The sequence below is a fragment of the Apodemus sylvaticus genome, chromosome 12 (genome assembly GCF_947179515.1).
Source record: "Apodemus sylvaticus chromosome 12, mApoSyl1.1, whole genome shotgun sequence".
Taxonomy (NCBI): Eukaryota; Metazoa; Chordata; class Mammalia; order Rodentia; family Muridae; genus Apodemus; species Apodemus sylvaticus.
In genome coordinates this window covers 99,314,200-99,337,246 of record NC_067483.1, presented here as the reverse complement: position 1 = coordinate 99,337,246, position 23,047 = coordinate 99,314,200, and the positions used below count along the sequence as shown (strand labels likewise).

At 44.1% G+C, this 23,047-nt stretch overlaps 2 protein-coding genes across 5 annotated transcripts in view; both read right to left on the bottom strand.

Moving 5' to 3' along the window:
* The window catches only part of Lpgat1 (lysophosphatidylglycerol acyltransferase 1), a 73,102-nt gene extending 52,257 nt beyond the window's left edge, over positions 1-20,845 (bottom strand). The window contains exons 1-3 of one of the 4 annotated variants that reach the window (XM_052200765.1): positions 20,654-20,839; positions 20,269-20,431; positions 19,299-19,559 (exon numbers count right to left, since the gene is read on the bottom strand). In XM_052200765.1, coding sequence (XP_052056725.1) covers positions 19,299-19,536 — 238 coding nt within the window. In that variant the 5' untranslated portion in view covers positions 19,537-19,559; positions 20,269-20,431; positions 20,654-20,839. Of the gene's footprint in view, positions 1-19,298; positions 19,564-20,268; positions 20,432-20,653 lie in introns of those variants that run through there. The other 3 variants (XM_052200766.1, XM_052200764.1, XM_052200763.1) reach the window with 3 other exon arrangements.
* Nek2 (NIMA related kinase 2) overlaps positions 1-23,047 on the bottom strand; it is a 712,524-nt gene that overhangs the window by 102,705 nt on the left and 586,772 nt on the right. The gene's annotated exons all lie outside the window — the stretch shown is intronic.

Genomic DNA, 23,047 nt, shown 5'->3' with positions numbered 1-23,047 from the left:
CCTGACCATGTGCACTCAAATCCCTAGAGGCCACGTGGAAATGAAAGGAGGGTGCCAACCCCACAGCTGTCCTCTGAGGGCAAGCCCTTTTTGCATTCCCAATTGCCTTTAGGGAGCTATTTCTTTATTTTTCAATAAACGTTGCTTTCTTGTCCTAAAAAACAAAAACAAACAAACAAAAAACCAGTCCTCTGACCATACATGTGCCCCCCCCCCCCCCCGCCCCATCACACACACACATACACAATAACAAGTTAAAGTTAATCACACTCTTCAGGATTTTACTACTCAGTATCTTTGTTAAGTGGTAGTAGATAGTCAATTAACATGTAATGGATTATGATGCAAGACATTTGTACACCAGATGTTCTGTTTGATGAGAGTGACAGCAACACCTTAAGACAGTTCTTTTTTTTTTTTTTTTTTGGTTTTTTTGGAGACAGGGTTTCTCTGTATAACGCTGGCTGTCCTGGAACTCACTCTGTAGACCAGGCTGGCCTCGAACTCAGAAATACGCCTGCCTCTGCCTCCCACAGAGTGCTGGGATTACAGGTGTGTGCCACCACCGTCTGGCCTCAAGACAGTTCTTAGTTAAACACATAACTAGTAAACACATTCCCAGTGGAGACAGAAAGGTCATTTAACCCAATTATGTATATTAATTCCAAAAAAACCCCCACTATTATAACTCAGCAAATGGTGTGTGTGTGGAGGAGGTGTGTGTTTCAAGATAGGATTTCTCTGTGTATCCCTGGCTGACCTGAAACTCTCTCTGTAGACCAGGCTGACCTTAAACTTGCAGAGAACCACCTGCCTGTCTCACAAGTACTGGGATTAAAGGTGTACACCACTAACACCTGGCCTCAGCAAACATTTTTAAAATGAGGGTTTCTAGACGGTTAATACCTAAGAAAAAAAAGCTTTCTTTCTTTCTTTCTTTCTTTCTTTCTTTCTTTCTTTCTTTCTTTCTTTCTTTTCTTTCTTTCTTTCTTTTTCTTTTTCTTTTTGACAGGGTCACATTATATAGCTCAGTCTCAGACTCCTGAGTGCTGGGATAATAAGTATGTATTATCCAGAAGCATCATATTACAGAATTAAAAAATTTCCAGGACTGCCAGAGTTACACAGTGAGACCCTGTCTCAAAAAACCAAAACCAAACCAAATCAAACCAAAAATCCATGTGGGTGGTACACTCTTTTTATCCCAGCATTTAAGAGGCAGATGCAGGTGGATCTCTGTGAGTTCAAGGTCAACCTGATCTTTATAGTAAGTTCCAGGACAGCAAGTTACATAGTAATATAACAGGGCCCCAAACCCTTAACATAACCTATGTCATGATGGAAGGGTCATTCAGGCTATAAAACTCAGCAGGTAGAAAGCACCACTTACCAAAAACGTAAACAAAGACATAATGTGTCAAATCTCATAATTACAGGAAAGTCCCTAAATGTACTAACCTCGCTTTTTGGCTTCTGTAGTTCCACTTCTGGCTAACTGTTCTTAAATAAACTATTTCAACCCAGAACATGTTTGGCGTGTGTGTGTGTGTGTGTGTGTGTGTGTGTGTGTGTGTGTGTGTGTTTGTGTGTGTGTTTAAAAGCTCATCCTGAGAAAAGCTAATACAAACCTCCTATTGGCTTAAACCCATGTCCAAGCAGTCTTCTCTGGTGAATAGCCCACAACAGTTAAGACCCTGTTTCAAAAACCAAACCAAACCAGTAACAACAGAAAGCCAACAACAAAACCTATTTAATATTCCAAACTGAACTACACAGCCACAGCAATCAAGGCAAAGTGGCATATATTAAGTACAGAACCACAGAGTAGAACTGAGAATCCAAAAATAAATCCATACCTTTATGGTCAATTGATTTTTCATAGGACATCAAGTTCATTCATTCTAGGAAAAGAACAGTCTTTCCAGAAACTGAGAGAACAAGTAGATAACCGACGAGCTTGGGGAGGCACAAAGCAAGCCTGGAGACAGTGCAGGTGCCCCAGCACACACATGAGAACCAGGAAGGTGCAGGGCCCACATATAATCTTAGCACTCTTGGAGGTGGAGACCGACCGGGAAATCTTTGGGACAAGCTGGCTAGCTAGACTCTTAAATCATTGAGTTTTAGGTTCAACTGGTGACTCTGCCTCAGTAAATAAAGTAGAAAATAACCAAAAAGACACCTGACCTCCCCACACGTATGCAAATACCCCAGACACACAATGCACACCACACATACATAATCAAGATAGACAGTAAGAAAAAGGGTTATTCCTTTGCCTCACTGAATATAGAAAAATTAACTCAAAACGGTTCACAAAACTAAATATAAAAGGTAATTTGTTACAGAAATAGAAGTATAAATTTTCATGATCTTCAACTGGGTCACAATTCTAAAAATATAATAAGCCAATGAGAAAATAGGTAAGGCACCAAATTTATAAAGTTTTGTTTTGTTTTGTTTTGTTTTAAAACAGGGTCTCATTGTGTAGTTCTGGGATGACTTGCTATGTAAACCAGACTGGCTCATAGAGAACTGTCTGCCTCTTCCTCCCACGTACTGGGATTAATGCATGTGCCACCATGTGCCCCAAAACTCTTATAAAAACTTCTATTAGTCAGTTTTGCATAAATAGAACAAAATGCTAGAGGTAGGCCTACTTTATAAAGAAAATGTTCACCATTTTGGAGGCTGAAGATCCAAATGGCAAGACGGGCAAGCTGGTCCACCTTCCCTGTGGAGCTCTAGCAGACTGCAACAGCAGGAACGAGCAGTCACTTCGGCAAAGAGGATATGAGAGAGACACAGTGGAACCAGCTTAGGCTCTCAATCATCCTTCCAAGAGCATGACCAGACTCACAATAAACATCAACGTCTGTCGAGGTCTTGTCCAAACTTAACCTATGAACTCTGGGGCTCCCACTTAGCACTACCTCTTAAAGGCCATATTGCCTCCAACAGTAACTCTGGGGCCCAAACACAAATATTTGGAGAGAGAAACAGCATCCAAATTATAGCACAACCTCGCCTTTAAAAGGTAAGCAATCTATTTAAAATGGGCAGAAGATATGAAGGGAGAGTTCTCCAGAGTAAAATCGAAAATGGCCACTAGTACATGGAGATAGCCATTAGTCAATAAGAAATGCAATTCTAAACCCCAGCGAGACACTACTTCATATCCACCTGAACAGTGATGTTGAGAATTAAAAGGCCAGAAAATATGTACAAAGAAGAAAGAAACTGGACCCATCCTCCATTTCTGATGAAAATGTAAATCAGTACAGCTGCTATGAAACAGTTTGGCAGCTTCTTAAAAGTTAAACAGAATTACCATGTGATCCAGAAATGACTCCTATGTCCAAGAGAATTGAAAGCATATGCCCGAACAAAACTTACATATGAGCGCTCATAGCAGCAGTATTCAGAGTAACCAAACCATAGAAACAAGCCAAACATTTATCACCTGGTAAATATATACACAGAATGTGGTCCAGCTGTCCAGTGGAATATTACTCAGCTATACAAAGGCAGAAGGACTGGCACATGTTACCATACAGATGAACATGGAACACTATAGTAAGTATAAGAAGCTACTTGCAAAGCATCAGATGTCGTATGATTCCATTTACAGAAGTGTTCCAAATAGAAAAATCCATAGAGACATAACATAGATCAGTGGCTGCCAGCTCAAAGGAGGAAGGAACGGTAAGCAAGAGCTAATAGGTTTGGAATTTTCCTTTCAGTGGTGAAATGTTCTGGAGTTACAATGGTGCTGAATAACCATGTGATTACACTGACATCACTTGTAGCTCCTGTTCTATTGCTGTGAAGAGACACATGACCAAGGCAACTTATAAAAGAAAGCATTTAATGGGGGCTTGTTTCAGAGGGTGAGTCAGGATCATTATGGCAGGAGGCACGGTAGTAGGCAGGCAGGTGCGGCACAGCTGTAGTAGCTGAGAGCTCACAAGATGGAAGCAGAGAGGAGTGAGAAGGAGGCTGGGCCTGGCACCTTCTGGAACCTCATCCTTCTTAACTGTCCCCCAACTGAGAACCAAACATTCAAATGCAGGAGCCAAGGGGGCCATAATCATTCAAGCCACCAGACCACTTTAAAATGCTGAATTTTAGGGCCTGTGAGTTATACTCCAATTTACAATATTTATATAAGTTTAACACCACACCTTGTTTTGTGGGAGGGTCTCACTATATAACCCAGTCTTGTCTCAAAATCATAATCTTTCTGCTTTCGCCTCCTCAATATATTACCTGTTAGAAACATATTCATATATTTAAGTTATAAATATTTTGTCCCCTACTTAGAGCATTAGCAAACTTCTATCTAATAGCATGCTATTATATGCATGACTCATAAGATGTGGGGTTTTCTTGCATGTGTGACTGGCGTATATATGTTTGCACATGTGTGAACACCTGTATGTGCGTAGATGCACGTGTGTGTAGAGTCAAGGCCTTCCTTAATCATGCTCTACCCTATGTACTGAGGTAGAGCCCTCGCTGCAGCCCGAGCTCACCTTCTGGTTTGTGTGGCTATCTACCTAGCTCATTCAGGGGGTGCTCTGCACCTATGCTCCTGTCTATGAGGAAAGTGCTTTACCCACTGAATCATCTCCCCAGGCTCTTTCATAACATTTCTTAGTGGTTAATGAAGTTTTTCAAGTTTGGGAAAGTGTTTGCTAAGAATATCTTATCAAATCTGCTAAACCCCGATGGCGAATATAATATAACTAACCTTTTTACTATCTATTTTTTACTGCCATTGCTGGGGAAGAGTGCACATATGCTATGGTGCATGCACAGATCAGAGAAATACTTTTGGGAGCCTGTTCTGTCCTTCCACAATGGGTTCTAAGGATTAAACTGAGGTCACCAGGCTTGTAAGGGCAAGTGCTTTTACTAAGCAAACCATCTGGACAGCCCCAAACTATTAAAAATGTGCATTATTTGTATTTTTGTATTTTATGTATATAACTGTTTGCCTTCATGTACATACGTGCACTGTATACATGCCTTGTGCCACAGAGGCCAGAGAAGAGCAGTGGGCCTCCTGACAACTAGAGTTAAGGATGGCTGTAGTTGCATATGGGTGCTGGGAACTCAACTCCAGTTCTCTGCACGAACAGTAAGTGCTCTTACATCGAACCACCTCTCCAACTCCTTCCTAACATTTTACTATCATATTTAGTTATTACAACTTATAATGAGAAGCAAATCATCAAGCTTGCTTTGCTGTTCATATTTTAAGTATGAAATAGCCAGACATGGTAGCCTACAATCTTAGCCCTAAGAAGTCTGAGGTAGGAAGACTGTTGAAGATATCTGGGCTACACAGAAAGTAGCAAGCCAATCTAGGGACACAAAGCAAGACTCTACCTCAAAAACAAAACTAAACAAAACAAAAAACACTAAGAAGGCCCAGTACAGTGGCACACATCGTTTAACCCCAGCACCTTAGTCAGGAGGCAGAGGCAAGGAGGGCTCTGTGAACTATACCTAGCAAGAGCCTGTTTTTAAAAACAACAATAAACAGAAAGGAAGGAAGGAAGGAAGGAAGGAAGGAAGGAAGGAAGGAAGGAAGGAAGGAAGGAAGGAAGGAAGGAAGGAAGGAAGGAAGGAAGAGCAATGTATTTTAAAAGTTGTATGAAAAGCCATTACTTATTTCACCTTACACCAGTCAGAATGGCTAAGATTAAAAACTCAGGCGAGGATGTGGAGAAAGAGGAACATTCCTCCACTGCTAGTGGGGTTGCAAATTGGTACAACCACTCTGGAAATCAGTCTGGCAGTTCCTCAGAAAACTGGGCACGTCACTTCTGAAAGATCCTGCTATACCACTCCTGGGCATATACCCAGAGGATTCCCCCAGCATGTAATAAGGATATATGCTCCACAATGTTCATAGCAGCCCTATTTATAATTGCCAGAAGCTGGAAAGAACCCAGGTATCCCTCAACAGAAGAATGGATGCAAAAAATGTGGTATATCTACACAATGGAGTACTATTCAGCCATTAGAAACAATGAATTCATGAAATTCTTGGGCAAATGGATGGAGCTGGAGAACATCATACTAAGTGAGGTAACCCAGTCTCAAAAGATCAATCATGGTATGCGCTCACTAATAAGTGGATATTAGCCTGGAAAACTGGAATACCCAAAACATAATCCACACATCAAATGAGGTACAAGAAGAACGGAGGAGTGGTCCCTGGTTCTGGAAAGACTCAGTGTAGCAGTATAAGGCAAAACCAGAACAGGGAAGTGGGAAGGGGTGGGTGGAAGAACAGGGGGAGGGAAGGGGGCTTATGTGACTTTTGGGGAGTGGGGGACCAGAAAAGGGGAAATCATTTGAAATGTAAATAAAAAATATATCAAATAAAAAAAAAAGACAAACATAAAAAAAAAGAAAAGAAAAGCCATTACTTTATGAGCTTATTTTTAAAGTTTCAATTTCTTAAGAAGGAGTTTGAATGGAGGTACTCTGCCTGGGTAGATAATGCTGCTTCCAGAAGCCACTGGTTATTAAACAACCCCTCTCACCCCAGAACCAGGCATGAAACACCTCCCAATGTATCAGAGAGGTCCCAGAGGCTCCCCAAAAAACATTGGCTATTGCAATGTCCATTATAACTAGAGATAGAAAGTCCATTGATGACACCATTCACTTGGTTGCAGAACACAGAACAATCAAGCTGAGCTGGACCTGAACTGAAAGCTTGTTTCCTTCCGGTGAGCTTTCACACCACCCAGTGGTATGCAGGCTACCAGGGTCTGACCCAGTGCTGGAGCCTGTGTGCTGCATTATCTACCTAGCAGGCAAGATGTTGATCCTGACATGACTGCTATGAGGGTAAACAACTACTTTCTGCTTAGATCTGAGGCCTATTCCATAGGAAGAAATCCATGCCTGGTACTGTGAACCTCACCAAAATCCAATGGCTTGGAATACCATAAGCCTTAGAGTGGAAACTATTATTATTTTGCTAAATGTTGTCAAAATGTCTTCTACATATTTATGTTTATACCTATAAATCTGTGCTACTTTCAACCTCGGTCAGAGAAGCTTGTTTCTGCAGTTAATACAGACTCAATGTGAGTGGCTCAGCCCTAAATGAGTAATCTATATCAATTTTCCCTCTCAAGGAACATATCATAGGAAAAAGAATGGAGAGAATGTAAGAGTGAGAAAGAGTGCTGCTGACTGCAGAGTGTCTTCTGCACATGGCACAGCCAAGTGCACCCATGAGCTCACAGCAGCTGTGGGTACCTGCACCAGACCAAGCCTGGCAGCACTCTACCCTGCACAGGGGAGTGCTTATGAGGCCTCCTCTCAGCTGAGCTAACTGGCAGCCAATGGCTGCTGGAAGGGGATAGCCACTGGTAAGTTGCCAACGCTTCAAGTTTTCTGTTGTTGTTATTTTGTTTGGGTTTTTTTTTATATTTTATTTATTTACATTTCAAATGTTATCTTCTTTCCTTATTTCTCCCCAAGAAGCCTCCTATACTACCCCCTCCCATCGCTTCTATGAGGGTATGCCCCCACTCACCCACTCACTCCTGCCTCCCCACCCCTGCATTCCCTTACACTGGGGAAATGAGCCTTCACGGGACCAAGGGACTCTTTTCCCACTGATGCCCGACAAGGCCATCCTCTGCTGTATAAGCAGTCAGAGTCATGGGTCCCTCCAGGTGTACTCCTGGGTTGGTGGTTTAGACCCTGGGAGCTCTGGGTGGTTGATATTCCAATGCTTCCCACACCTATGCTCATACAAGCAATGTTAATAAATTCAACAGGTTGCTTAAAAAAAGATGAAAGTAAAAAAGGGACTTGTTGGGAGGAAGATGTGATTCACAGGGAATAAGAGAGAGTAATGGGGATAAATATGACCAAAGTACATCATATATATGTATGTATAAAATTGGTCAAAGGATAATTTTTATGTAAAAATTAAAATAAAAAGAAATAACAAAGAGAAATTACTAAGTTTTAATTCTCTACCTGTTATCAAACTATATTTATAGAAAGAATTAAGATGGGCTGGAGAGATGGCTCAGCACTTAAGAGCACTGGCTGCTGTTCTAGATCACTCAGATTCAATTCACAGTACCCAAATGATGGCTTACAAACCATCTGTAATCCCAGTTCCAATCCAATACCCTATTCTAGCCTCTGTGAACACTGCATATATATGGTGCAGAGAAAAGAAAAGAGAAAGAAATAATACGTTTCACTGATGTGTGCAGGAATAACAGGAAAGATCAACAAACTGGTGATAGACACATGGCTTGAAAACTCATCACAAGGTCCTTCACTGAATGCCTTTTCTCCATGAAATGGGTAGGTAAGCTCAATGACAAACTGCCTACTGTAAATGAGTCTCTGACTTTAGGTATTGATACTATACTGTTATATTATGGCATATAAATCAACCATTATCTCTCCAACAGAAGCAGACTAGTTAGTAACTATAGTTTGGATTTTTTTTTTTTTTAAAGAACATCCTTCAAGTCTCAGGCTCCACGTAGGTGATGCACATGACTAACTGGGCTCAGGTTAAGAGAAAGAAGTGATAGTCTGGTGAACTGGAAAATACAGGCCCTGTCTCATCTAAAGGAGATAGGCATACAGCTCCAGTCAAGAGTTTTGCTCAATTTCTAATTTTGCAAGAGTAGCTGTTTTATGAAATATATCTATATTTTACATTTTGACAGCTAATTATATGTTAAGTAGTGCCAAGGTCAAATAAGCATATCAAGTGTTAAATATGGCCATTAGTTTGCAAACTACAAAGAACTGCTGAAAGCCATGTGAGCAAGGTGGTGGTAGCACACACCTTTAACCCCAGCACTTGGGAGTCAGAGGCATGAGATCTTCAAGTTCAAGGCCAGCAAGTTCCAGGACAGCCAGGGCTACACAAACCCTGCCTCAAACAAAGCAAAACAAAACAAAACAAAACAAAAGCTAAGTACTCAATAAACTTACATTTTAGATTAGGAATAGTCACAAGAAACTGGAGGACAGTGGTGTCCTTGCAGTTTTCAAGGTGGCCCTCAGACCAGACCTAAGAGTATCAGCCCACATCTCATCACACTCCCCACTGAGGTGTCAAAGGTGCCATTTCTTCCATTCCACCTGATGACATCTCCTTACCTGAGCCAAGAGGAAAGAAGTGAAAAGTCTAACTGTGTAATTGGTAACTGTCAGGGCTCAAATCAGCTCGGGACCACTAAAAGGAAAGCTCTCTCTCTCTCTGTCTCTCCCTGTCTCTCTCTGTCTCTCACTCTCATTCTCTCTCTCTCTCTCTCTCTCTCTCTCTCTCTCTCTCTCTCTCTCACACACACACACACACACACACACACACACACACACTTACTTTGGAGGCTATTTCTTGCTTTTAGGCAGACTTTAAAGAAAATTAACTTGATGATAAAACTTGTCACCATTTTATAACAACCAACTACAGTGCAGTACAAGCATGGCAGGGCTATTTAAGTTCTATCACACAGATGAACAAGGATTTCCGTGTTAGACTTTCTGGTATAACTCCCTAGGAAGCACACAAAGCAATGATAAGTGGGGCTGCAAAACTCCTTTTGTTCTAGCAAACCCAGAAAAAAAAAACACAAAAATATAAAACTAACAGAGCACCTGAGAGCAAGGCCAAAAAGAAACAAGGCCGATAATATGCACGTTGGGATGAAGTACAGAGATAGTATCATACCTCATGGCAAGGGGAGAAACTGAGCTGGAGCGACGGCTCAGCAGCTAAGGGCACTGGATGCTCTTCCAGGGACCTGAGTCCAATTCCCAGCATCCTCATGGCAGCTCGCACCTGTCTGTAACTCCACTTCTAGGGTTTCTGACCCCCTCGCACAGGCAGTAAGTACATGCAGGCAAAACACCAATGAACATAAAATAAAAATAAATTGTACACACACACACACACACACACACACACACACACACGTAATCAACATTGGTAATGCACTTCCTGAGGAAGGGGTTGACTCTCTTCTCAGGCTCAGCTGCAAGGGAAGGTGCGTGAAGTCCAAGTTTGGCCATAAACTGCCTCCCAGACTCAATCTGACTTAGGAAGAAACATGCCTTATGGTAATATGGACAAACACATCCAGGTGCTGTATGTGCAACATGAGGAAGAAATCTAGAACTCTACACGGCCTCACCCAAGCCTTCTATAATAGCAACTGCAGAAAATCCAAGCAATTGCATTATAAGGAATAAAAAAAGGACCTGGCATAGGACTAAGCAAAAAACAAAACAGGAGTACCCGAGAACCGTCATCAGGAGATTTATAATGGAGAAAATTGTAACTAAATATTCTTGCATGAATTTGCAAGAATCAATGAAAGTACTACCCCTATGAATAAGACTACACAAAACTAATAAAACAAAAACCAAGACTCAAAGAATGTCCAGATTAGAGGAATACAGTAAGTATGGGCTGGCAGAACTCAAGGGAAACATGGAAAACTTTTAAATCATAGAAGTAAGGAAGAAATATAAAGGAGCACAAAGAAAAGGTATTGCAAAAAAACAAAACACAACAACAACAACAAAAACAAAACCACAACCAGACATTAAAGACAGAAATAATCTAATGAACATGTATCAAAATCAAAGGGCAAAGCCGACTGTGCTGTGTGACACACCTATATCTCAGCACTTGAGACATTCAGGAAGGAGTTCAAGGTTATTCTCAGCTCCATAGTGTCCAAAGTCAGCCTGGGCTACAAGTGACTGTCTCAAATAAAAACAAAAGAATTAGAGGAAAAGGACTGAGAGACAGCATAATGGGTAGAGGCACTTGCTACCAAGACTGACCACCTCAGTTCAATCCCCAGGCCCCATTGCGGTAAAGGAAGCCGACCAATTCCTTCAGGCTGTTTTCTGACCTCCATATACACACTATGGTATACACATATGTATGCACACACAAATTCAATTAAAAATTTAAGGTTAATTAAATAGAAAATAATATAGAAGACAAAGAGATCTTGCAGAAAAACAAAATGAACCATAATAAACATTTAAAGATATAAATTTTGAATAAAATATTTGAATCCAACTGGATACAGTGGTGCATGTCTGTAATCCCTGGGCATGGGAGGCAGAGACAGACAGCTCCCAAGGCTAGTCTGGTCCACACAGTGAGACCATACATATTAGAGCAATTTTATTAAGTGGTTGTTTTTCCTTTATTGTAGCTCGCTCTCAGGTAAATGAGACAGAGACTGTAGAGTTTATTTAATCAAGCTTTACCGTGCAATATCCGAGCAGTTATTAATCTGTACTAATCCTCTGAGCTAAGCTGCCTACCTCCCAGCCAAAATCCCCGAGACACTTGCAGTTACGTACGGGTCTGGCTCTCTCTACTCCAGGTGTGTTCCCCTCTCTTTCCCCCTCCTTCTCCCCACCCATCTCCTGCTGCCATCAGAAGTCCAACCCTATTCTGTCCTCTGCTCAGTCACTGGCTGACCAGCTTCTATTGACAAATCAGAGAATAAATGGGGAGCAGTGTTGACACAACATTGAGAGGGAAGATTTTTAGAATAAGCATTATAATGCCATGTCTGGATAGCAACCAAATATGGGGCCAGAGAAATCAGCATTGGAATTATACAAGGATAAACTTTACACAGTGCACAATAACAATATGCCTATAAGACCCCATTTCAACAAAAACAACAACAAAAATATTTAAATCTATAAAGATCACATAGGAAAAACAAGAGTTCAACTACTATAGCAATTTATCCTAGTAAAGTTACTACATATTAAAATAAAGAGAGAGTCCATTGGACACATATCCAAAAAGGTCAATCACTAACAATGAGAAAATTTCAAGTGTCTAACATCTCTGCGACACTATTAAATGGCAGAAGGCATTTATATAGTATTGTAAGCTACTACACCAAAGTGTGAGCCAGGGATTTTATAACCTGGTGAGCTGGCCTTTACAGGTGAAGCAACATAAAGTCCTGGAAATGCTACAAGAAAACTCCTGCCAGATATCTGGGTGACCATTACAAAAATTTAAGACAGAACAAACGGCAGGCCTTAACACTACCTATAAGCAAATAACAAATTGTGGGGAGAAAAATCCAAGAGGGCTATCTAAATATAACAGTTGAAAGCCAATGGATAAGCATTATAGCTCGCAATCAAAGGAGTAAATATAAGCACCCATAACACAAATTTGTATACAACTGCGCATAAAATGAATAAAATCAGCCAGCCACACTGGGGCAAGACTGTAATCGCAGCACCTGCAAGGCAGAGGCAGGTGAATCTCTGTGAGTTTGAGACTAGCCTGATATTCAGATAGATAGATAGAAGATAGAGGGATAGATAGATAGATAGATAAGATAGATAGAATTTCAGGACAGCCTGAGCTACATAGTGAGACTGTTTCATTTAAAAAAAAAATCACAAAAATGTCTAAAATCGGCTGGAGAGATGGGTCAGTGGTTAAGAGCACTGACTGCTCTTCCGAAGGTCCTGTGTTCAAATCTCAGCAACCACATGGTGGCTCATAACCATCCGTAATAAGATCTGACACCCTCTTCTGGTGTGTCTGAAGACAGCTACAGGGTACTTGCTGACAGGAGCAAGTGGGGATGGGCCGGAGTGAGCAGAGAGGTCCTGAATTCAAATTCCTAGCAACCACAAGATAGCTCACAACCATCAGTACAGCTACAGTGTACTCATATATACATAAAATAAGCAAATTAATCTTTAAAAAGTAATCCAAATTCTGCTTGTGGATGTTAACTTAAAGCATGCCAACTTAAAGCAATGCCATACAGTGGAATGTGTGTTTTATTTTATAGAGGTTGGAGAATTGAGATATATATCCGTGTTGATACATCATACAACTGATACATGCTCAGAGTTCCAATGGGCCTCTGCCTTGACCTCTGAAGGAATGATTCTGAGATTGCACTTGTTAGAGATGATGGCTATCTTGGAGAATATAAGGAAATGAGATAAAAATATAAAGTTTCCTAAATATCTGAAGAAAAAAAAAACAAGGCAACACAGCTAAAAACCTAAATTCTCTATATATGAAAACATAAAGCATAGAGGAAGTGTGATTTTGTACATTTCCAATACACTACAAATTAAAACAGCGATATTTTAGCTTTTTATAAAAATCTAGTTGTGATATTGCTTTCAGATGGTAGAATTATTTCAGAGCTCATACCTCTGAAACAAAGGGCAAAGAGGAAGGTAAAACTAAGAAACACTCTAGGAACATGATCTAGAGATCAATATTGGCTCTTTGAATACAAAAATAAATGGTGGCAAACATCAATTCAGTTAATGTTTAAGGGGAAATAACTGTAACCCTGTTTCTATTTCCACATCAATAACAAACGGAGAGGGGATCATAGCAGACCAGACAGCACAACTGTCCCAAGCATGACAGGAGCAAATAGGGAAGTAAAATGGCAAGCTCATTAAACGGAAGTGCTCAGAACCACTGAGCTTTTGTTTCAATAAGTGTTGACTAATATTGTTGCCACAAAGGTACAAATTCAAACTGACAAATTATCCAAGTATTTTACATCTACTGTAAGTGCTGATGATAGAATTATGGGAGAGACCCTACAGAGAAGGATTCCCTGTGGGCAGCGGTAAGCCCCCAGAGAAAGAGACTAACGCTTCCCTGTCCTTCCCTAGCACTGTGTACCCTGACCTCCCTCTCACCGTCACCGTACTGCGGCCATTCTACAGGCAAGAGCTCTGTCCTGAGCATCATACAGTGCCTGCTCCTCTTTGGTACTCTCTCCCTGCAGGTACTCTCTCCCTGCAGGTACTCTCTCCCTGCAGGTACTCTCTCCCTGCAGGTACTCTCTCCCTGCAGGTACTCTCTCCCTGCAGGTACTCTCTCCCTGCAGGTACTCTCTCCCTGCAGGTACTCTCTCCCTGCAGGTACTCTCTCCCTGCAGGTACTCTCTCTCTGCAGGTACTCTCTCCCTGCAGGTACTCTCTCCCTGCAGGTACTCTCTCCCTGCAGGTACTCTCTCCCTGCAGGTACTCTCTCCCTGCAGGTACTCTCTCCCTGCAGGTACTCTCTCTCTGCAGGTACTCTCTCCCTGCAGGTACTCTCTCCCTGCAGGTACTCTCTCCCTGCAGGTACTCTCTCTCTGCAGGTACTCTCTCCCTGCAGGTACTCTCTCTCTGCAGGTACTCTCTCCCTGCAGGTACTCTCTCCCTGCAGGTACTCTCTCCCTGCAGTTACTCTCTCCCTGCAGGTACTCTCTCCCTGCAGGTACTGCTCAGAGTTCTGAAAGTCAATTATTTCTTGTGGTCTCAGGACTTCCAGGGCACCTGCTTGTACTCAGTAAGTGAGGGCTAGGCATGCCAGTGCACACCTTCATTTCCAAACACTTGGGAATGAGGCAGACAGATCTATACAGTGGGTTCTGGACCAGCCAAAGCTACACTGCAAAAACACTGTTTGGAAACAAACAAGCATTTTAAATGAACAAATGTTTATTTCATATCATCTGGTTCAGGGTTCATATTCTATAACCTGTAGCCACCTTGATATCAGGAAGGCATTCAGTGAAAGAGTTTTTTTCCTTTAAAAAAAAAAGAGTTTACTCAAGAAAGAGGCTGCTGATCTGGAGGTGTAACTCAAGGGTTGAGGGCTTCGAGTACTATGTATGTGGCCTTGGCTTCTTTCTCCTGAGAAAAACAAACAAACATAACCACACCTCAGCCCCTATGGAGTGGCATAAATCCACTGGAAGGTAGAGGCATCCTCACCTACACAGTGAATTAGGCTAGCTTGGAACATGAGACCCTACCTCAAGCGCACATATAAACCCACTTACCAAGCACTCTATGAACATCAGACAATGGATCAGGCTCCAGGATCACAGGGAGCTGCCATGGGTAAGACAGAGGCAAGCATCTGACCCACCAGTGAGTGATCATTGTCGCTGACTGGAGCACAAGCTGCAGTGCACTTCTCTCCAGAATGCCGCCTCTCAGATGCTTCCGCACTCACAGTAAAAAATAAAGTAAAAGTAACGGCAACAAAACCCCACCATATTCTGCAAGTCAGCTTAGCACTGCATACTACCAAACAGTCAAATAACCCTCAAAGATGAATATATATAGCCGTCAAAGCCTGAGATCAGGAGGAAACTAAACCTAATCTGCATCAGCTTTCCCTAATGCCAACAAAGGTGGATGTCCAGTCTAGGGAAAACAGCACTGGTTAGCCAGGCCGGCGTGGCAGCAAGCCCTGCTCTGCAGCCTTCAGCACAGAGGCTCTCAGTCCTCCACAGCACTTCCGGAGCTTCCACTTACAATGCATATCTTTAAGCTGCTTAATGTACTGAGACTTTAATTAAATGTGTTTAGTTAATAATGACTTTACCAAAATAAGTGAATGAAAGTCAAAATAAATACTTTAAATAGGTACATTTTGTTTTAAATATAATCTCTCTCAGAAATTGGCCAGTCTACATTTGAATTGGAGGATAGGTTAATTTATCTCAGATATCAGATATGTATGCATATCTTCATGCAGAAGTAGATCCTGGGCTAAACTAGTATCTTTTTCAGACTGCCTTCAAAGTATCAGGGCAAAACAGTATAACATGTCCCTAGAACACAATGTCTGTACACTATTGTCACTGAAGAGCTAGTGGTAGCAATGCTCACCTCCCTCTAGGACCAAGTGAGCCTTCTCCAACCCCACTGTCTTCAGAGTCCTTTCAGGAAATGCGGTTCATCTGACAAGACAAAGTCAGAAACAGGCAGAAGGACCAGAAAATCTCCTTTCTATCTTCTGTGTCTCCAACTGAGAAGACAAACTAAATACAAAGTTCTGGGAAGCCAGGCATGACAGCTCAGGTTTGTAATCTGGAGTATCAGAGGTTGAAGCTGGAGGATCGCTATGAGTTCAAGGCCACTCTGGCTTTCATTCCCTTATTTTGGAAAAGTGATTGTTAGTCAAACATATTTAATTATAGTCTGAGTGCATTAAACATTTAAGAGATATTCACTGTAAGTGGAAGCGCCAGCAGTTCCAGGCTGTGTCTAAGCATATAAGACCCTCTTTCGAAAAGCAATCAACGGTAACGAGGAAGGGTCTTGGGCTTACGGGCCTCATTAGTCCTCATCCAAGAGTCACGGGTGGGCGTGTCTCAGGGACTCATTTTGTTTGCTTCTTTACAGAAATGTAATAAATCTTCCTGTATATCCCAAAGGAACCTGTTTATTTACACACACACTGCAAATATTCTACTACTAAGTTATATCAGTAGCCCAGAAATCCATTAGATTAAAAAAAAAAGATATTTTTCTGATAAGAAATAAAATGCAATTTTTCTATGAAAAGGAAAAAAGGCGTAAGCACCATTTATTGCCCCTGTCCAGTAGAATTGTCTGTGACGATGGCCTGATCAGTATCTTACTTTACAGCTCAGCCATCCCTAAGCCACGCAGTACCAACAGCTAATGTGTTGTAGACATTAGCAAACTGAATTTCAGTGTCACTGTGTTTTAATTATTTCACATGCAGACAGTTGCTACCATCAGGGCAAGGAAGGCGAGGTCATCAGCATAAGTCCTCAGCGGGGCCACCTTGCCCTGCATCAGTCCTCGGCTGAGCCACCTTGCCCTGCCTCACACTGAAACACCAGTTTGACATCTCTCACTTGAAGCCAGTTTTCAGTTTCCTGATATTTAAAACTTCTTTTTAAGTGGATTTTCAATAAAAATTTGATAATTTTTATTCTAAAATATGAGCATGCTAGACTTGCTAGTATGCTCACAACAGTCAAGAGAGCAAGCAAAGCAGCCGTGGCAGGAGGTGGTGGGCAGGCGAGCTAACAAAGGGTCAGCACAGACAAAGACAGGGCCACGGGCTTGTGGGGCAAGAACCATGCTGTGGAAAGGATCCATTTCTGTGTTTGCCTCTTTATAGGATTTCAATAAACCTTCCTGTACACTAACAAGGAGCCCTATTTGTTAGTTTTTGGAGGCAGAATTTGTGGGTGTTAGACAAGTGTTTTAACACCATGCTACTGAGCAGACCTGACAATTCCTTTGACATTGTTCAATTTTTTATCTGTGAAAGAAAAACAAAATGCCTACTGTCCTCCTGACTGAAAGAGAAGAAACTAGATCCATGGTGCACAGAAAGGAGCTCATCAGCGCCCTCGTAGGGTGCCTGCCATCTGTAGGCCTTGCTCAGGCTTCCAACAGACTTCATTCCTACTTTGACTTCTTAACTGTTCTGTTATGGTCAGGCCGTGAACAGACTCTCCAAAAGCAAGTATTCTGCTCACAAGAACTAAACTCTGATGAGAAATTGATGGAGTTGTCAACATGCAGTAGCCTGAGGACGAGCAGCTGTTTGCAGGAGACTAGAGCAGAGGTCACACCATGACCACTAAGCTGGAGGCAAGGAGAGCCCTCAAAGACAGGTGGGTAGTAAGAAAGAAGGCACCCCAAGAAGCTCTGCTTAAAAGCACATTGCAGGCGAGATGTGTCCCCAGCACCGGGGAAGCTGCAGCAGGAGAAACACTCTGACTTGAGTTTAATGCCAGCATGGGTGACATGTTTGGGGATGGTCTAGGATACAGAAACAAAATCTTGTCTCAAGAAAAGCAAACCAAGAAACACTCCCCCACCTACCCCCCAAATAAAAAAAGAAAACTAGAAGAAGGACATCCACGGGGAGCCCTAGCCGCAGGCGACAGCCTTTGGTAGCAGCTAGCAGCGGCACTGGGCCTCTGCTCATCTCAAGGTCAACACTCTCTGCTTCGTCAGGCTGTCACACATAAATACGGATCACATAGATGTTTCAGTTATTTCATTGTTTTTAAGTAGAAAAAACTACCGGCTGCTTTTGAAAGCCCACAAGCTCATTTTAAACAAGCAAACATGAGTATACTGGGCACATACTGGCGCTACCAGCTCTTACATAGAATACTTGGGAAAGCCAACGGCATCAAGCAAGCCAGGCACTTAAGATGAGATTCAGCTCGACAGGCAGGTGCCATTTCCTCTCCACCATTGCTATTGCGACCAGGCACTGAGAAGGACAGGGAGCTTACCCATGGTATCCAAAATGGCATCTCAATAGCTCAATACCAAGAAGCAACACGGGCACCATGCCAGGGGCTTACAGAATACCAGGCAGCAATGAGGGAAGGAAAACCCTTCATCTAGGGCCACAGAGACATCTCTCACACAGCAGGAGGCTGCTGGGCCCGGTGCTGTCTGTCACTCCTTTTCTGGTATGTATGGATAAAATCTTCAGATGCAGGCAGTGCAGGCAAGAGGGAGACAGAATCTAAAAATGGAGAACCATTTTTGCTGTCTGATCCTTAAAAAATACCCTCCACTTTCTAGCGCTGACCTGCAGCTTAGTTGCTGAGGAGTTTGCCCACCAGTTGTGCTCCCATAATAAAAGTTTCCGCATCTCACAAGTGCTAGAGCTTCACCCTTTCTGCATTACTGTAATCCTAAAGAAGAAACAATCAATGAAAGAAAATAAAGGATACAGCATTTGAGCAGACATGGAAGTTCTCAAAATATGTGAAGTTTATGTGTAGAAAACGCACAGCACATCTCATTCCGTGCTATTACGGTCCACTTTAGCACGGCATTACTCCTTCTCCCCAAAATGAAGTTTAAAAGCAAAAGAAGAAATCCACTTAAAGACACTCAGGGGAAATTAGCATAACAGATTTAAAATTTTTTAATAATAAGATTTATGAGATAAAATATAAATTCAAGAAAACAAAAGGAACATAACAGAAATGGGGAAAGCTTAGCTAAAACATTACACAGTACAGTATTACATTACATGAAAAAAAACTTATTATACTATCTGAGCAGAAATAAGGCTCCATGGCTTTTCTAAATGTCCAATGCTTATGGACTAAGTATCTTACATCTTCACTTTGTAAGCCCTCAAGTCCTATATAATGCATTCCTACTCCTCTACGATAGCTTTTAAGGGCCAACTTTAATAAGTCAATGTCAATCACAATAAAAATACACTATTTAAGGAATCTATCAATAATATTTGATTATAAAATATAAAATTATATTCCTGAAAACATTAAGGCTTCCTGGCTGAGGTTTTGATGAGAAATCCTACAAGACTATTTTTTCCTAATAGCCAAGGCATTCTCAATCAAAAGCATAACATAGATTCAATCATGGCTCCTGACGTAGCATTGCAAATTGGTTCGTGTGCACTAAAGTGCTCTGGCTCTTACCTGTGTATCCAGCATACCATCCCCAGGAAGCCACCATTCCTAAAAGCCATTTGTACATGAGTCCTTCGATATACCAGAAGCGCTTACTGTCCAGCACTCGGAGTGGCTGCAGTATAATTATATAGCAGATATAGGATGGAATAGCAACCAGGTTGTTGGCGACCATGAAGGCAAATCTCATCAGGGCTTTCGCGACGATCCAGCCCAGCCAAGGAGCTTCTTCCACGGTCACAGCCATTCTCACATTGGCGTCTGTCCTGTCTTTCTGGGGATGAAAGGAAAAATCATTTCAAAAGGAAAATGGGTGCAGTCAACAGCACAGAAACCTCCAGCACCAACAATTACAAGACAGCGAGGGGTCTGAGCTCTCCTGGTGCAGCGCTCGCCTGGCGATCTCGAGGGCAAATTCCAGAGGGGGACAGAGAGGAGGGAGGAGCCGCACAAGGTCAAGAGAGCCGTTCCGCGGGGCACGGGCCACAGCGGAATATATTTAGCCAACGCTAGACCGTCCCGCTAGCCGGTGGCGGCCCCGCACCGCGACCCACCGCGGCCGCCTCGCTTCCGCCAGACCCTCAGTCTCCGCACGCTGCCCTGGACCCGCCGGCCGGAGGTCCCGCCAAGCCGGTCCTGAACGCCCGGCCATGCCTTTACCGGGGCTCCCCCAAGGGGCTCGTCCGCAACAGCGGGGTGCTTGCCTCTGAGGGGGAAGGACAGGAGAGGGGTCCAGGAAGGAGGAGGAAGATGAGAGGAAGCCGGCGGGGAGGGGGAGGGGAGCGGGACCCGAAGGTGAAGCCGAGGGGCGAGGGATGCGGAGCCCGCGACGCCCGGCAGCGGGGGCTCGGGCAGCGGTTTCCCCAGGTGAGGAGCGGGGCGGCCTCGGGGTCGCCGCGGCGGGCTCTCCTCCGCCGGGTCCCCTCCGCCGGCTCTCCACGGAGGGCTCCCCTCGGCCAGGTATCCTCGGCGGGCTCACCTCTGTGGGCGCGAGCGGCGAGCGGCGACACGGCCGAGGGCCGGCGGCGGCGGCGGGAGTCCCTGGCCCGGGGGTCGCGGTCATGGACGCGGCTGCGGCGGCCCAGGCGGCCCGAGGCACGGCACGAGCGGGCACGCGGGCGCCCTAGTCCCCTCGCGGCAGCCTGTGGACAGAGGCGCGGCGGGGACTCAGAGGCCGGACCTGTCACCGGGGCGGGTCCGGGGGAGGCGGGCGATGCCCCGCGCCCCCGCCTCCGCCTCCTCCCCGGGCCTACCGCGCCCTCGGCTCCCGGGCCGCCGCCGCCTCCTCCACAGGCCACGCGACCAACGGCACCCTTCCCCGCCCCCAGCGCCTCCCGGGCCCGGCCCGCCGCGCCCCGGGTTACCTCGGGCAGGCCGGGGCCCAGCCCGGGCTGCGGGAGCCGGAAGAATGCATGGCCGGCGGAAGGAGGCGGCGGCGCGGCCCTCCCGGCTCCAGGTCCCGGGCGGCGTGGAGACTCGCTCCCCAGGGCCCGGCGGCTGCGTGCGCCCCGGCCGGCCGGCGGGGAGGGTTGGCGGGAGGAAGCGGCGGCGCCCCTGAGCGCCCTCTAACGAAGGCGCGGCGCGGCCCGCCCCGCGGACCCCCTAGTGCGCGGCTGAGGGCGCCCTGGGCCACCCGGCCTAGGCCCCGGACCTCGCCGAGCCCCGAGTCGGGGCAGAATGCTGCTCGGAAAGGTCTGGAAAAAAGGCCGGCCCTCCCAACGCGCGGGGACCTTTAGGGCCCTCCTGGACCCCTTTCAGCCAAAAGGGCCGCCGCGCTGCATTGTTGAGGCTCCTTGGCTGCCCAGGCTGGCAGGCTCTCTCCTTTTCATTCCTAAAGAAGCCCGCTTGTGCTCAGGGCTTTTCTTCTGAACTTCCCCAAGGCATTACGGTCTAGCGTCTTAAATCAATTGTTTTACGTGCCAGAATTCTTGTTTCTGGAAAGCACCTGGAACCTGAATGACATTTTCAATCCTGCTACACACACACACACACACACACACACACACACACACACGGGGTGGGGGCGGATACAGTGAGAATCTGGTGGTCTGCACAGAAATAGAACTGAGTTAATGAAGGAAGAAAAACAATTAGCCACATGCTTGATACTGACTACAATGACCATAGGAACTCCTCGCCAGCCCCGGTCACTACTAGGACATTAGCTGAATTTGGGTACAAAGGCTGAATACCATAAGGAATACAGACAAAACAAAACCACCAAAACCAAGAGTCCTTACAGATCCAGTATCTCTTGTTGGGTGTGGCAGCTCATGCTCATAATCTCAGCCCTTGAGAAGCTGAGGCAGGAGGGTTGGTGTGAGCTGCAGGCTAGCCTGGGATAAGGAATAAGTTCCTATAGGAGTTATAGAGTGAGACCCTGTCTAAGGGTAAGTAAAGCCTTGTGAATAGAGCAGCAGTTTGCTCTCTCCTTCTAAAACCAGGCCTTACTTTCTGTGTAATCCAAGCTGATCTGTAATTTATAACATAGTTCAGGCTGGCCTCCAACACTTAAAAATCCTCCTGCCTCATTCTCCCCAGTGTTGGGAAGATAGGTTTGAACCACAATGCCCAGCCAGGATAGCAGTTTTCACAGGTCTCTAGGGAACTGCCATATTTGAAGGAGTATCACTTTCTGTCTCTCTCTACTGTAAAAACATCAAAGACCAGTGTGGTGGCACACAACCATAATCCCAGCACCAGAGAGGCTGAGGCAGGAGAACAGGAGTCTTGGGCCAGCCAAGGCTACCAGACCTTGTCAAAAAATAAATGAATAAAATAAAATCAAACCAAAAATATGTTCCTGCTCTTATAAACCCTCCCTCTCCCCTCCCACTCTGATCCAAGAGTGACAGAAAAGCTGCCTTATGCCGTATGGAAATATTTTTTTTTTATTTCCATTCTACACAGGACCTGTATGAAATATACATTCTTCCCATGTATGTTAGCCTTATAACTATTATTATCCTTTACCTATTCACAAATATATTTTACTGCACAGGGCATGCTAGGGATGTAGCTCATGTGTACTTTCAAGGCCCAGCCCAACACATGACAAAGCACAACTAAAAAGAACTAAAGGCAATTGGCCATGTTAAGGAACTGTCCATAGAGGCTCATAGAAAAGTTAGATAGACCGATTCATTTCCTGTTCTTCCTTTGTCAGTTTAGGCACCAAGATATTGGACCTTTAAATAAACCTAAGGAGAGAAGTGTAATAAGATGGCCATTCAAGTTGTGTCATTATATTATTAAGGACAATAGGCAAGAGATATATTTCCAGAATCAAACATCAGATTCTTCAAGGATTCTATTTGTTCTCACCCCACTCAGCTTCCCCACATGCTGTGGTACCCACTGACACTGATAACAGACGGGGAGATGTTTTACCATCTTTTTCCTTGATGGTAAAACATCTGCCTGAACACTAGATACAGTAACTTAAGAGAATTAGCTCTTGGTAGTCAAGCAGGGAACTCAAGATTGCTGTTTCAAAGGCATCATCTGTGACATTTTACAACACTAAGAACCCAGATACATAAAAGAATAGTATAACATTAGGTCTTGGGGACCTGCATTTTCCAGGATATTAAAGGGGTGCTGGGCTGGTGGAGTATACCTTTAATCTTAGTACTCTGAGGCAGAGACAGGTGGATCTTTGTGAGTCTAAGGCAAACCTGGACGATATAGTGAGTTTCAAGACAGCTGAGGCTATGTACAGAGAGACCCAGTTTAAAAATTTAACCAACTAACCAAAG